We start from the raw sequence: 12,382 nt of genomic DNA, 5'->3' as shown, positions 1-12,382 counted from the left end.
TGCATCCATTGAAAAAATAAAGAGGTTTGTCCTCAAACTTACCATGCTTAATCTTGAAATGCCTTGGATGTTTTGAGGGTTTTAAACTTTCATTTGCCATTGCTTCCCTGCATGTAGCACACATGAACTTGGAATCCTAATTTGCAGTGGCACAATTAATAACCCATACCTCAAGTAATCATCTTTATGCTTCTTTATTCCGGTTTCCGTTCTTCATGGGTTGTTCACCAGAGGCCCTGGAGTTCGCACCAGTGCTGGCAGCTGCAAAATGGAAGAATCTCTCTCGCACCCAGAACATGTGATGTCAACGTGACCCGCTCTCTACCACCGTTCCAGGCAGGAAGACTCCAGCGATTTAAAAAAAAATCTGCTCCTGGGTATGCGCACTGACATCAGGAGGTGGCGTTCTGCCCCGCTGAGCTCCAAGCCTGAGCACTGCTGAGGGGGCACGCATGCAGAAAGGCCAGCATTCTGAAAGCCGGTTGCGGCTGGCATTTTTAAAAGCTGGTTGTGCCATTGGGCACTACTTTCCGCAATCGGGAACGCCGCGCACATGGCCCGTGATCCTCCCGGCCCTGCCCACGGCCCGTCTGAAGATCACGGCCCTGGGTTTGAAAATGACTGGACCACAGGACACATCGAGCCTGCCCCGCCATTCAATAAGATCATTGCTGACCTGACTGTGGCCTTAACTCCACTTCGCTTTCTGCCCCCATATCCCTGGACTCCCATGAATGCTGAACTTCTGATAACCAGTTGGTAAAGAAGGAGAACAGAAGTCAATCTTTACTCGGCTTTATATTTATTCACAAAGTGAAGCATTACAAATGTATAACTCCTAACTCTACTATCCAACCAGTGTTAATATGTGCCTCGTAACACTTTTTAAATCAAACAATAAAATGACAGGAGTGGGGCACTGTAACTAGTGTAAAACATCAAAATGAAGCGTAACTAATTCAATTAAAATGTCAATCCCAGGGGCGATGATGCTCCTCAGTCCCCACAGCGTCACTTTATGTGTGCTCAAGTCATTATCCAGTGCGTGTGCCCCTCCCCCGCCCCCTATATATACCTACCCCATTATCATACAATTAACGTTGTAGATCAAAAATCTGTCTAACTCAGCCTTGAATATATTCAATGACGCAGCTTCCACTGCTCTCGGTGGAAGTGAATTCCATATACTAATGGTCCTTTAAGAAGAAATTCCTCCTCATCTACACCCTAAATGGGAGACAGGCGGCACGGTGGCACAGTAGCACAGTGGGTGACCCGGCCCTGGGACACTGTCTGTGTGGAGTTTGCACATTCTCCCCGTGTCTGCGTGGGCCTCATCCCCACAACCCAAAGATGTGCAGTCTAGGTAAATTGGCCATGCTAAATTGTCCCTTAATTGGGTACTCTAAATGTATTTTTAGAAATTTACAAAAAGATCTTAAATGGGAGACTCCTTGGGTGGTATTCTCCATTTTTGATACGAAGTGCTGGTGTCGATGCAGAATTTGTGGACATTCACGACAGCAAAACTGGCACCGAACCTGGATCAATTCAGCGACTGTGGAGGGGCTGATGGGTCGGCTGGGCCAGAGGACACCAATTGGTGTGGCCCGGGAGACACCAATACGATCTGTGGCCCTAAGTTTACAGTGGGCTGTCAGCGGCGTGTGCAGCTGCATGGCTGCCTTTCCGGCTGCGGCAATGGTGTTCTGTGTCGTCCACCCTGACCCCACCTCCTGGTTACCATCCGCTACTCCTCCCGGCCAGCGGCACAACTTGACAACAAACTTTGGCGATGTTGGACACTTTCTATACAGGCCAACTAATGATGTGCAAACGTGTCCACTGTATGCGCACTTTGGACCGCATTGATGCCGCTGTCGAGGTGACAGAGAATACAATTTGGCGTCAAATCGGCGCCCACCACGATTTTAGCATCGAAACCCATTCTCCGCCCAATCGCATTCGCGATTTCGCCGTCAGCCAATGGAGAATCCCGCCACTTATCTATCAGAATCATATAATGATGCTAACACAGAAGAATGCCATTCAGCCGTCAGTACTGCTCCTTTTACCATCCTGTAGATTTCTGGATTCAAAAGCTGCCAGTCTCCTCAATCTCTCTCTGACTTCTCTAGTTTGCTTTTCAATTCACCTCTGAATCTTCTACTTTCAGATTGTATCTTGGCTGTATTATCCACCTAAGATCAGTCATTAGCACACTTTTTTCCCTTCATCTTAGCATCTATCTCTTTTGTCATCCAGAGAATTCTGGGTCTGGTTGCTCTGTGTCCCCATCATGGAAATATGACTTGATTGTACCCAAACATCTTCTTAAAAGTAGCCCATTGTTCAGTTAAGATCTTTCCTTCCAATCTGTGATTCAAATGGATCTGACCCAGGTACATTCTTACCCCAATGAAGCTGGCTTTCCCCCAGTTATTATTCTTACTCTGAATTGTTCAGTGTCTTTTTCCATAGCCAACCTAAACATTGTGATATAATGATCACTGTCCCCTGAATGGTCCCCAATGACACTTGATCCAAGTGGTCCATCTCATTCCAAGAACCATGTCCAGAAGTGTATCCTTTCTCGTTGGATTGAAACATATTGCTGTACAATATTTTCCTGAACACGCTCAAGGAATTCTTGTCCCTCACTGCCGTTTACACTGCTACAATCCCTGTCATAATTTGGCTAATTAAAGACCCTGATTATAACCACTCTATAATTCTTGCACCTCTGCAATTTCCTTGCAAATTTGTTCCTCTACATTTCTGCATTAGTTGGTGGCCTATAAACTACACAGAGTAACATAATCACACCTTTTTTGTTCCTTGCTCTAGATTCTATTATGATCATTTGGGACATATTTTCTCAATATTCTGTAATTCTCTTTTTCTTTAATATAAATTTAGAGTACCTAATTATTATTTTTTAAATTAAGGGACAATTTAGCGTGGCCAATCCGAAGCTGGCACTCACAGTGCAGACTTTGGAGTTGTGAGGTTGTTGAGGTCATGGAGAGTGGCTGCTCTTTCTCTTTCTGTTGCTACTGGGCTGCTGTGTTGCTCAGTTTGCTGCCTATCTCCAATGTTGATTGCTGCTGAGCTGCCTGAAGGAAGGAGAGGTGAGGGAAGGAGCGAGGAAAGAAGGACAACAAGAAGGCACCTTCAACACCAAGATGGGAACAGAGCCATTTGGACTGCTTGTTTGTTGGGCTCCACCTGGGCTGAGGGTCCTACCTGGCCTGGTTCTCCCAAGTATCAACACCTGCCTTCGGCAAGGACGAAGCCTTCCTTCATCTGTCAAGTGTGCTTGTTCCAGGACAGCGGGATCCAAAGCCCACATTGGGGTGGGCGTGGCACTTGCCCTGATGGCCACTCCACCTACAATGGAGGCGGGGCAGTCCAGTGTCAGCTCTGTGGGGTGGTGGCCTCTTTGGCCTCCACTACGCCCACTGCCCCACCACCCTCCAGGTTGCTAACCCGGAAGCTGGGGGTAAAATGCTATGCTCACCCCACCGTCACCAAACTAATAATAAATCTTTATTGTCACAAGTAGGCTTACATTAACACCTCCTTAGCCTGGCTCGTCGCCCGGACACACCATGGCGTGCCTTGTTGCCATCCAGCAGTGGAGGTTCCCACTGGAGGTCCCTCGATGGAGGAGTCCTCCCCCTCAATCTCGGGGACCTGGGGTGGAGGATGTTGCATGCAGCAGTGCCGTACAATCACCGATTGCACTGTTTCACAGACGCCCAAGAAGCCTGCCATTTTTGCAGCCTTGTGGAGTCTGCGGACCATGTCTATGTTACATGTTTTAGGTCGCACTCTCTTTTCAGTTTATTTGTCAAATCTTTTGTTGAAGTTTTATTTGCATTTCAGCCACACGCTCCTGATCTACCGGCCCCTGGTGCAGAGAGGGAAGGGAAGGTGGAGGACCTCCTTTTGAATCTTCGCCATGGCCTGGCAAAGCGTGCTATTTATAGGTCCAGGCAGCGGGCGACCGAGGGAGTTGTCCCAACAGACTGCCTGCCCCTCTTCCACGGCTACATTAGCAGCCAGGTGTCCCTAGAAAGGAAGCATGCGGAGGCAACAAGCACCCGGCGGGCACCGCAGGAGTTGGGTTGCTTTATTGACCCCTTTAATTGCACTCGCATTTGATGTTTTTAAGTTTCCATTGATCTTTGCTATGTTCGGGCAGTGCCCCTAACAGAGGGGGCAGCCCTTTTTGCTTTGTCCCCAAGTTTGTTTTCTTTCTTCAATTTAGTTGGTAGACCTCAGAAGAGTGGCCAATCCATCTACCCTGCACATCTTTGGGTTGGAGAGATGAGACCCATGCAGACACGGGGAGAATGTGAAAACTCCACACGACAGTGACCCGGGGCTGGGTTCGAATCTGGGTCCCCTGCGCCATGAGGCAAAGTGCTAACCACCGCGCCACTGTCCCGCCCTCTGTAATTCTCTTTAATCAATATTACCACCCCTTCCATTTCCTTATTTTCCTATCTTTCCTGAACACCTTGTATCCAGGAATATTCAACAGTCAATCCTTCCCTTTGAGCCAGGTCTCCGTTATTACCACAACATCAAACTACATCTGCAACTCATCAATTTTATTTACCACATTCCATGCACTCACATGTATGCATAATAACCCTAATTTAGATTTTATTACGTTCCCCCTTATTCTGAACCCATCTAATACCTTTCTATTTTCTACATTAGTGCTATCCATCTCTCATTATTCTCTGCAGCTTGGTATTCCTCTCCAGTATTACCTTCTGCTTCCAATACCCCTGTCAAGTTCATTTAAACTCCTCCCAATAGCACTGGCAAATCATGCCAGAGGGAAATTTGCCCTGGCTCGGTTTAGGTGCAGCCAATCCTCATAATTGGTCCAATTGACTCAACAATCTAAAGCCTCTCATCTAGTACCATCTTTCCAGCCATGCAATCATCTCCTTTAGGCTCTAACATTTATACTCACTTGTGGATGGTATCAGGAGTAATTTAGAAAATATTCCTTTTCAGGTCCCACTTGCTAATTTCCTACCTACCTCGCTTAATTCTGACTGCATGATCACACCCCTCTTTCTATCTATGTTGTTGCTAGCAACGTGTAACATGGCTGCTGCTCATCCTCCCTCCCCCTCAGCATGCTCTACACCTGCTCACTGACATCCTCGACCCTGGCACCAGGGAGACAACATACCATCATGCATTCATATCGGTGGTAACAGAAACCATTGTTTGTTCCGCTATCGAATCTCCGACTAGTTTTTCTCTAGCAGTCTTCTCCTTGCATCCCTATACATCTGAGCCAGCCATGGTGCCATGGACTTTACTCTGGCTGCACTCTCCATATGAACCATCACTCTCAGCAGTATTCTACATTCATACACCAAAAAGGTTCTCAACCTCACCTGTGCATTGTGATGGCAGCTACTGCTCGAGCTGGTACAGCTGATGACTTTTCCTGTACATTTGGCTTTCAAGGATGTGGGATCCATCCTGGAATTCCAACATAGCAAAGGGTGTCCTGCCATTCCTCTAACTATTAGATCATAAAACCTACTACTTAAAAATAAAGATTCAGCAACTACTCACTTCCCTTCTGTTGACATTCCTCAAATAAAGGGGAGTTCACTTAAATGTTTTACTTCCACATATTTTTTAAATCTGTATTTCATTTCCAAGCTCCTTTGACTAACTCCCCAACTTCGGAGAAAGGGTAACAGCTACAACACGCACCAGCCAATCAATTCACAGCCTTCCTGTGATGGCAGTGTGTTATTTTTCCGTCAATTTATCAAATTTGAACATCGCCCAGACTGCTATTGCTGCTACTGTCTTCAACGGGTCTATGAACATCGCCCAGACTGCTATTGCTGCTACTGTCTTCAACGGGTCTATGAACATCGCCCAGACTGCTATTGCTGCGACTGTCTTCAACAGGTCTGTGAACATATCCCAGACTGCTGCTGCTGCTACTGTCTTCAACAGGTCTGTGAACGTAGCTCAGACTGCTGCTGTATTCAACAGGCCTGTGAACATAGCCCAGGCTGCTTTAGCTGCTACTGTCTTCAACAGGTATGTGATCATCGCCCAAACTGCTGCTGTCTTCAACAGGTCTGTGAATATAGCCCAGACTGCTGCTGCTGTTACTGTCTTCAACAGGTCTGTGAACATCACCCAGACTGCTGTTGCTGTTACTGTCTTCAACAGGTCTGTGATCATCGCCCAAACTGCTGCTGTCTTCAACAGGTCTGTGAATATAGCCCAGACTGTTGCTGCTGTTACTGTCTTCAACAGGTCTGTGAACATCACCCAGACTGCTGCTGCTGTTACTGTCTTCAACAGGTCTGTGATCATCGCCCAAACTGCTCCTACTGCTGCTGTCTTCAACAGGTCTGTGAATATAGCCCAGACTGCTGCTACTGCTACTGTCTTCAACAGGTCTGTGAACATCGCCCAGGCCGCTGCTGCTGTTACTGTCTTCAACAGGTCTGTGAACACCGCCCGATTGCTGCTGCTGTCTTCAACAGGTCCGTGAAAACACCGCACCGACTGCTGCTGCTACCGTCTTCAACTGGTCTGTGAACATATCCCAGACTGCTGCTACGGTCTTCAACAGGTCTGTGAACATAGCCCAGACTGCTGCTACTGTCTTCAACAGGTCTGTGAACATAGCCCAGACTGCTGCTGCTACCGTCTTCAGTAGGTCCGTGAACATAGCCCAGACTGCAGGTAATGTATTCAACAGGTCTGTGAACATAGCCCAGACTGCTGCTACTGCTACTGTCTTCAACAGGTCTGTGAACATCGCCCAGACTGCTGCTACTGCTATTGTCTTCAACAGGTCTGTAAACATAGCCCAGACTGCTGCTGCTGTTACTGTCTTCAACAGGTCCGTGAACATCGCCCAGGATACTGCTACTGTCTTCAACATTGTCATAAGAAAATCCCTTCATTCCAGGAATCAGTCAAGTGAACCTTCTCTGAAAGGCTTTCAATACATGTACATCTCTCCCTATGTAGGAAAGCAAAACTATACATAGTATGGTGTTCACCAATACCCTGTAAAGTTGTCTAAAATTTTTCCTCCTTTTGTACTCCATCCTCCTTGCAAAAAAAGCCCACATTCCATCTGCTTTCCTAATTGTTTGTTGTACCTGCATGTTAACTTTAAGTACACGGACACCCGGAACCCTCTGTATCGCAGGGCTCAGCAAGTCGTTTGTTGAAATAATATTATGCTATTCTATTCTTCCTGCCAAAGTGAAACAATGTCACGTTTTACCACATTCCACTCCATCTGCCAATTTTTTGCTCACTCACTCAACCTATCTATTTCCCTTTGCAGGCTTCCTGCATCCTCTGCATAACCTCCTTTCCTCCCTATCTTTGTATCGTCAGCAAATTTGGATACAATAAAGTCAGTCCCATCACCAAGTCATTGATATAGATTTTAAATGGATGAAGCCCCAGCACTGATCCCTGTGGCACTCCACTAGTCACATTTTGCTGAGATTAAAATGGCCCATTATAACAACTCTCTGTTTCCCATTAGTTAGCTAATCTTCTATCCATGTTAATATATCACCCCAACACCATGAGAGTTTATCTTGTGCAGTCATCTTTTATGGGGCACCTATAAAATGCCTTTTGGAAATCCAAGTACATCTACTGGTTCCCCTTTATCTACCCAGCTTGTTGCATCCTCAAAGAACTCTAATGAATTTGTCATGCCGGGTGGGTATGTACAACTGTTCCTCTGCGATGACAGGAGCTACATTGTTATTGAATACTGGAGAAAGCTCAATGGCCCACTTCAGCTCGTATTTCTTATATTCTTATCCTAGTGAGGGTTGGTGCCATGAGAAGGAAAAAAAACCCCTGAATTTAATGAACACAAACTACCAATACAATCTGATACTTCTATTGACTTCTGCCATGCCACATCACACAACACTAAGTGGTACTTCTTTATGCAAACTTTCCCACCCACATTTTGCAGCACCATTCTTGCTTCACCCAAATTCACTGGAGAACCCAGGTTGAAGAAGCATGCAAGAGCCTTAAATGAGAAATTATTGATAACAGACGGAGCAGCAAATTCACAACAGGGCAGAGGTTAAACCTGCTCACACGCATATTGAGAAGTTGAAGGCTCTCTCTTAAATTCTGCTGCATGTGAGCGTGAAATGATTACCTGCAGTCCAGCTGCTGTTATTCTACGATAAAATTCATCATCCTCACGTCCCCATCCCCAAAACCGGTTTGACATTCCATTACACTGCAAAAAAAAAAAAAAAGGAATTACATAGATTCTACAAGACAGAAAAAGGCCATTCAGCCCACAGGTCTATGCTTCTTCCCAACCTCACTTTAACTCACCCTATTAAGATTTGCTTCAATTCCTTTCTACCTCATTTGTGTATCTATGTTAGTCACCTGAACCATTTCATGTAGTAGTAAGTTTTACATTCTCACCACTCACTCTGAGGGAAGAGGTTTCTCCTGAATTCCCTATTGGATTTATTAATTATTAAAAAGTCAATGTTCTGACTAGTTTGGACAGGGAGCTCATGTCAATAAAATTAGAACACAATAAAAGAAGCATGTTTCACTACATGTAGGCTTATGAAAAAAAGCACTCCTTTCCCATCGGACAATCACCTCTTCAAAATAACACATCAAAAGGACTATTCGTGATGTCTACAATTTGGTACCTGTTGACAGAGATAAATTATGATAAATTGCTACTGAAAATCTATTGGGTTACATGGTCTGTGCCCCAGGCACATCGTACTGTGTCCAATGTGATAGGTGACATGTTCAATTCTATTAAGTTTCATTATTGGCAAGTGCTATAATTAGTAAAAATTACCAAGTGATGTCAACCTTGGCTAAGTGGTAGCACTCAGTTGCCTCTGATGTTGAGGGTTCAAGTTCCACTCCAGAGGCTCGAGTACATCATCTATGCTGACACTTTGATGCAGTACTGAAGTAGTGCTGCACTGTTGGAGCTTATGTCTTTTGGATGAGATGTTAAACTCCTCTGTCTGCCGCCTTAAGCCAGCACTATTTGAAGAGGAATCGGGAAATCAAAATCAATATTTCACTGGTCATAAAACAAGTTGGGACATCCTGAGATCATGAAATTTTCTTTCTTTCCTCATTGATATTCGTCTATCTAAAATGTACCCTGGAGGTAAGTCTATCCAGTAAGCAATTTTCAATCAAATTCAACCCTTTCATTTCTAGCTCCATCACAGTTCCAAGTGGTCATAAATTTTGTTCACAGTAATAACTACTAATTTAACAATCTATCTCCAGTCCCTGCGGGATTCCTTCAACCATTGGTACCTTACAATTCTGGACTCAGCTGTATTATTACCCACCAGTTCAAAGTGCTGTTTGGTAAGGAGGAGGATCCCTCCCACATAGCTACTGTAATGGTAGAGCGGATGAAGTTCCGGAGAAGCCACGTGGAATGGTCCTTTCTCGGGATATCCATAATCGAGTTGTTCATTCTGGGGCAATAAGTCCACATCGTGCATAGCAAGATAATCTGTATCATTGCCACTCTCCAGGAAACCCACGTTTATCAAAGAGGCTCGATTAAACCTGAAGGCACAGTGTAAGGTGAACACTGACATTACTTCCAAGAAGAAAAAAAGGATCCTTGTGACTTTTTGAATTCTTTCTTTTATTAAAAATATTTTTATTCTCCTTTTTCATTTTCTCCCAAATTTACACCCAACAATAAACAATAATCAGTAACGAATGTAATGTCAATCCCCATATCAATAACAATGATCCCATCCTCCCACCAAAGGGACAGGGCCAAAGTCAGCAGCTTTCAGGGGCAAAAGGTTTCGGCAATGGATCGGGGTGGGCCTCTCAATTCTCCTCTTGCACTTAATGCTGGGGTCTGTTTCTAGAAGAAAACTTTTGATAGATTTGGACTTGTGCGATCCTGGCAGGAGTTGAATTGAACATCACCGGGCAGAATTCAATTGACGATTTCTCCCACCACTTAGCTGATGATTGAGAGAAAACTGATAGGCGATATTAGACAGCCAATCAGCACCCTATGAGACAAGTAAGATTGTCCACTCAGCATTTCTGGCTGAAGACACTTGCAAACTCTTTGACCTCGACTCTTGCACTTGGATTCGGATTTCCCAAAGTACAGGAGAATAGGAAGTACATGGATCCCCTGCTCTGACGTTTGCCAGACTATCCACCAACTTTCTTGACTTTATGTGATTGGCTGCAGAGCTTTTCTTTGAATCATTCTTTGTGAAAAGGTTTGCTAACAAAAAATGAAGAAGAAAACTGAGTTTGTGCTTGTTTTACAGAATGCCTGGTGCTACTCTTTGCCTGCTCCTCTACTCTCTCTAGCTTGTTTGAAATTGCCTTCTCCAGAAATCGTATACCCAGCTACTGCAGATGCAGTCTACGGGTCCAAATGACGTTGAAGCTTTACTTCTGGAGGGAAAATAAATGTTCCAGATATGCACAACATACATTGGAAATCATTTGCAGATAAAGCTTATTAGGGAAAATAAAAACACACAACTCCTCCATACTTGTAAACAGACCAAATAGAAGGGCAAAAGATTACTCAACAAATGAAAGCACATATTGGGTAGATGCGCATACACTCATCATGGGACACACACTTAACATGCCCAACATGTCCCCAAAATTACTGGAGTATAAAATCACTTTGTGCAGAACAGGTTCTAGATAAATGGCAGCCGGTGTTGCATTGCTCCTATCTTCTTCTCCAATTGTTGCATTTTGCTGCCTGTCTTACACTATTGTGCAAGACACATATATGTCCCACTGTGTTAAACTCCTGACAGTCAACTGGTGAAAGAGACCAGAAGTCAATTGTTACTCAGTTTTATATTTATTCACAAAGTGAAGCAATACGAATGTATAAGCTCCTGACTCTACAACCCCACCAGTGCTATTTAGTGTCTCTTTACAGGAGTTCAAGTAATTATCTAATGAGTCGTCCGTCACCTGTACATTCTCAACTTATACAATTAACATGCTGTGTCCGTTTAGACTGTGGCCAGTAACTACACTGGGTGGAATTTTCTGTGCAAATGGCCACAGTGGAGGCAATCCGCCTCTGGTCCCGCTGTTGTCAATGGGGTTTCCTGTTGAATGCACCCATCGCCCCTGGGAAACCAGCGGCAGGGTGCGCCGTCGGCAGGACTGGAAGATCCCGCCAGCGTGAACAGCCAGAAAATTCAGGCCATTGTCTTGGCTGGAATTTCCATCTCCTTGCCTTTAGCAGAGTTGTCACACTGACCACATTTATCTTTTGGGAGGGGAAAGAAGGCACCACGCCTACTACATTTGAGATATCAGTAAAGGAGCCACCAACACAATACTGGCATCAGGCAATTACTGCATGAATATGGTCTGAAGCAGAGTATTGAGGAAACATTAATTCACTTTGGATATATCTGAAATCCTTTGCTACTGAAAATGGAAAGGCATGGTTCCAAAAACTCAACTTACAATTCCCTTAAATTATGGTTACTGGCAAATGTTTTTGACTCTTACTGTGACAAAATGTAATTCCATTAATTACAACTATTAAAGCACAGTACCTGAAGTGATCAACTTGGTTGATTACAAGGATTTTGTGTCTGATTTTCTTCTGGTTTAGAAATGCATGCATGTGCGGCACAAAGGTCATCAGTTCTTCAAAACGCTCCCTGAAAGGGACAACAATGGCTATTTTGTGAGGGCCCCAGGCAGGATTGTCACTATCATCCTGACAGGACTTGTGCACCAAGGCGTCATCACTGCTACTCTGGCTGCTGTTTATTGTGCAGTTGTAGTGCAGCCACACAACAGAGAAGATTCCAAGGACTATTAATGAACAGAACAGTTTAAAGATGGAGCATCTTCTTGGCAACATTCTAAGCAGCAGGCCTGACCTGAAAAAGACAACAGCACAGATATTTCAATTCCCAAAGAGACTCAATGGTTAGAAACATCAGGCCTGAATAAAATACTGAAAATGTTTGCAATGGGTCAAACAAATGCCATTGATGCTTATGCACTATTGATTATGCCAAACTAATTATTAAACATTGCAGCCTTTATTCAAGACATTAGAGTTAAACATTTATTTCCGCATCTTATGCTTCAGTAGAGCTAAGCTCTTTCAAAATTGTTGGCATGCCTACATATTAAGAAATGTACAAATTCTGAAACAGTACTATTGCAACAAATTCTAAGTCACACACACACACACACACACACACACACACACACTCCAACATCAACCAACAAGAATTCAACAATATTAAATTGTTCCAACTGTAAATCATTAACTTAA

At 44.3% G+C, this 12,382-nt stretch overlaps 1 protein-coding gene across 6 annotated transcripts in view; it reads right to left on the bottom strand.

Annotated features, from left to right (window-relative positions):
- The window catches only part of b4galt7 (xylosylprotein beta 1,4-galactosyltransferase, polypeptide 7 (galactosyltransferase I)), a 52,612-nt gene that overhangs the window by 9,686 nt on the left and 30,544 nt on the right, over nt 1–12,382 (bottom strand). For all 6 annotated transcript variants that reach the window (XM_072512019.1, XM_072512022.1, XM_072512020.1 and 3 more), the window contains 3 exons: nt 11,646–11,978; nt 9,411–9,636; nt 8,219–8,302 (listed from right to left, as the gene is read on the bottom strand). In XM_072512019.1, coding sequence (XP_072368120.1) covers nt 8,219–8,302; nt 9,411–9,636; nt 11,646–11,978 — 643 coding nt within the window. The remainder of the gene's footprint in view (nt 1–8,218; nt 8,303–9,410; nt 9,637–11,645; nt 11,979–12,382) is intronic.

This window comes from Scyliorhinus torazame, chromosome 7, assembly GCF_047496885.1.
Source record: "Scyliorhinus torazame isolate Kashiwa2021f chromosome 7, sScyTor2.1, whole genome shotgun sequence".
Taxonomy (NCBI): Eukaryota; Metazoa; Chordata; class Chondrichthyes; order Carcharhiniformes; family Scyliorhinidae; genus Scyliorhinus; species Scyliorhinus torazame.
Note: the sequence above shows the minus strand (reverse complement) of the source record. Positions and strands in the feature narration are given on the sequence as shown.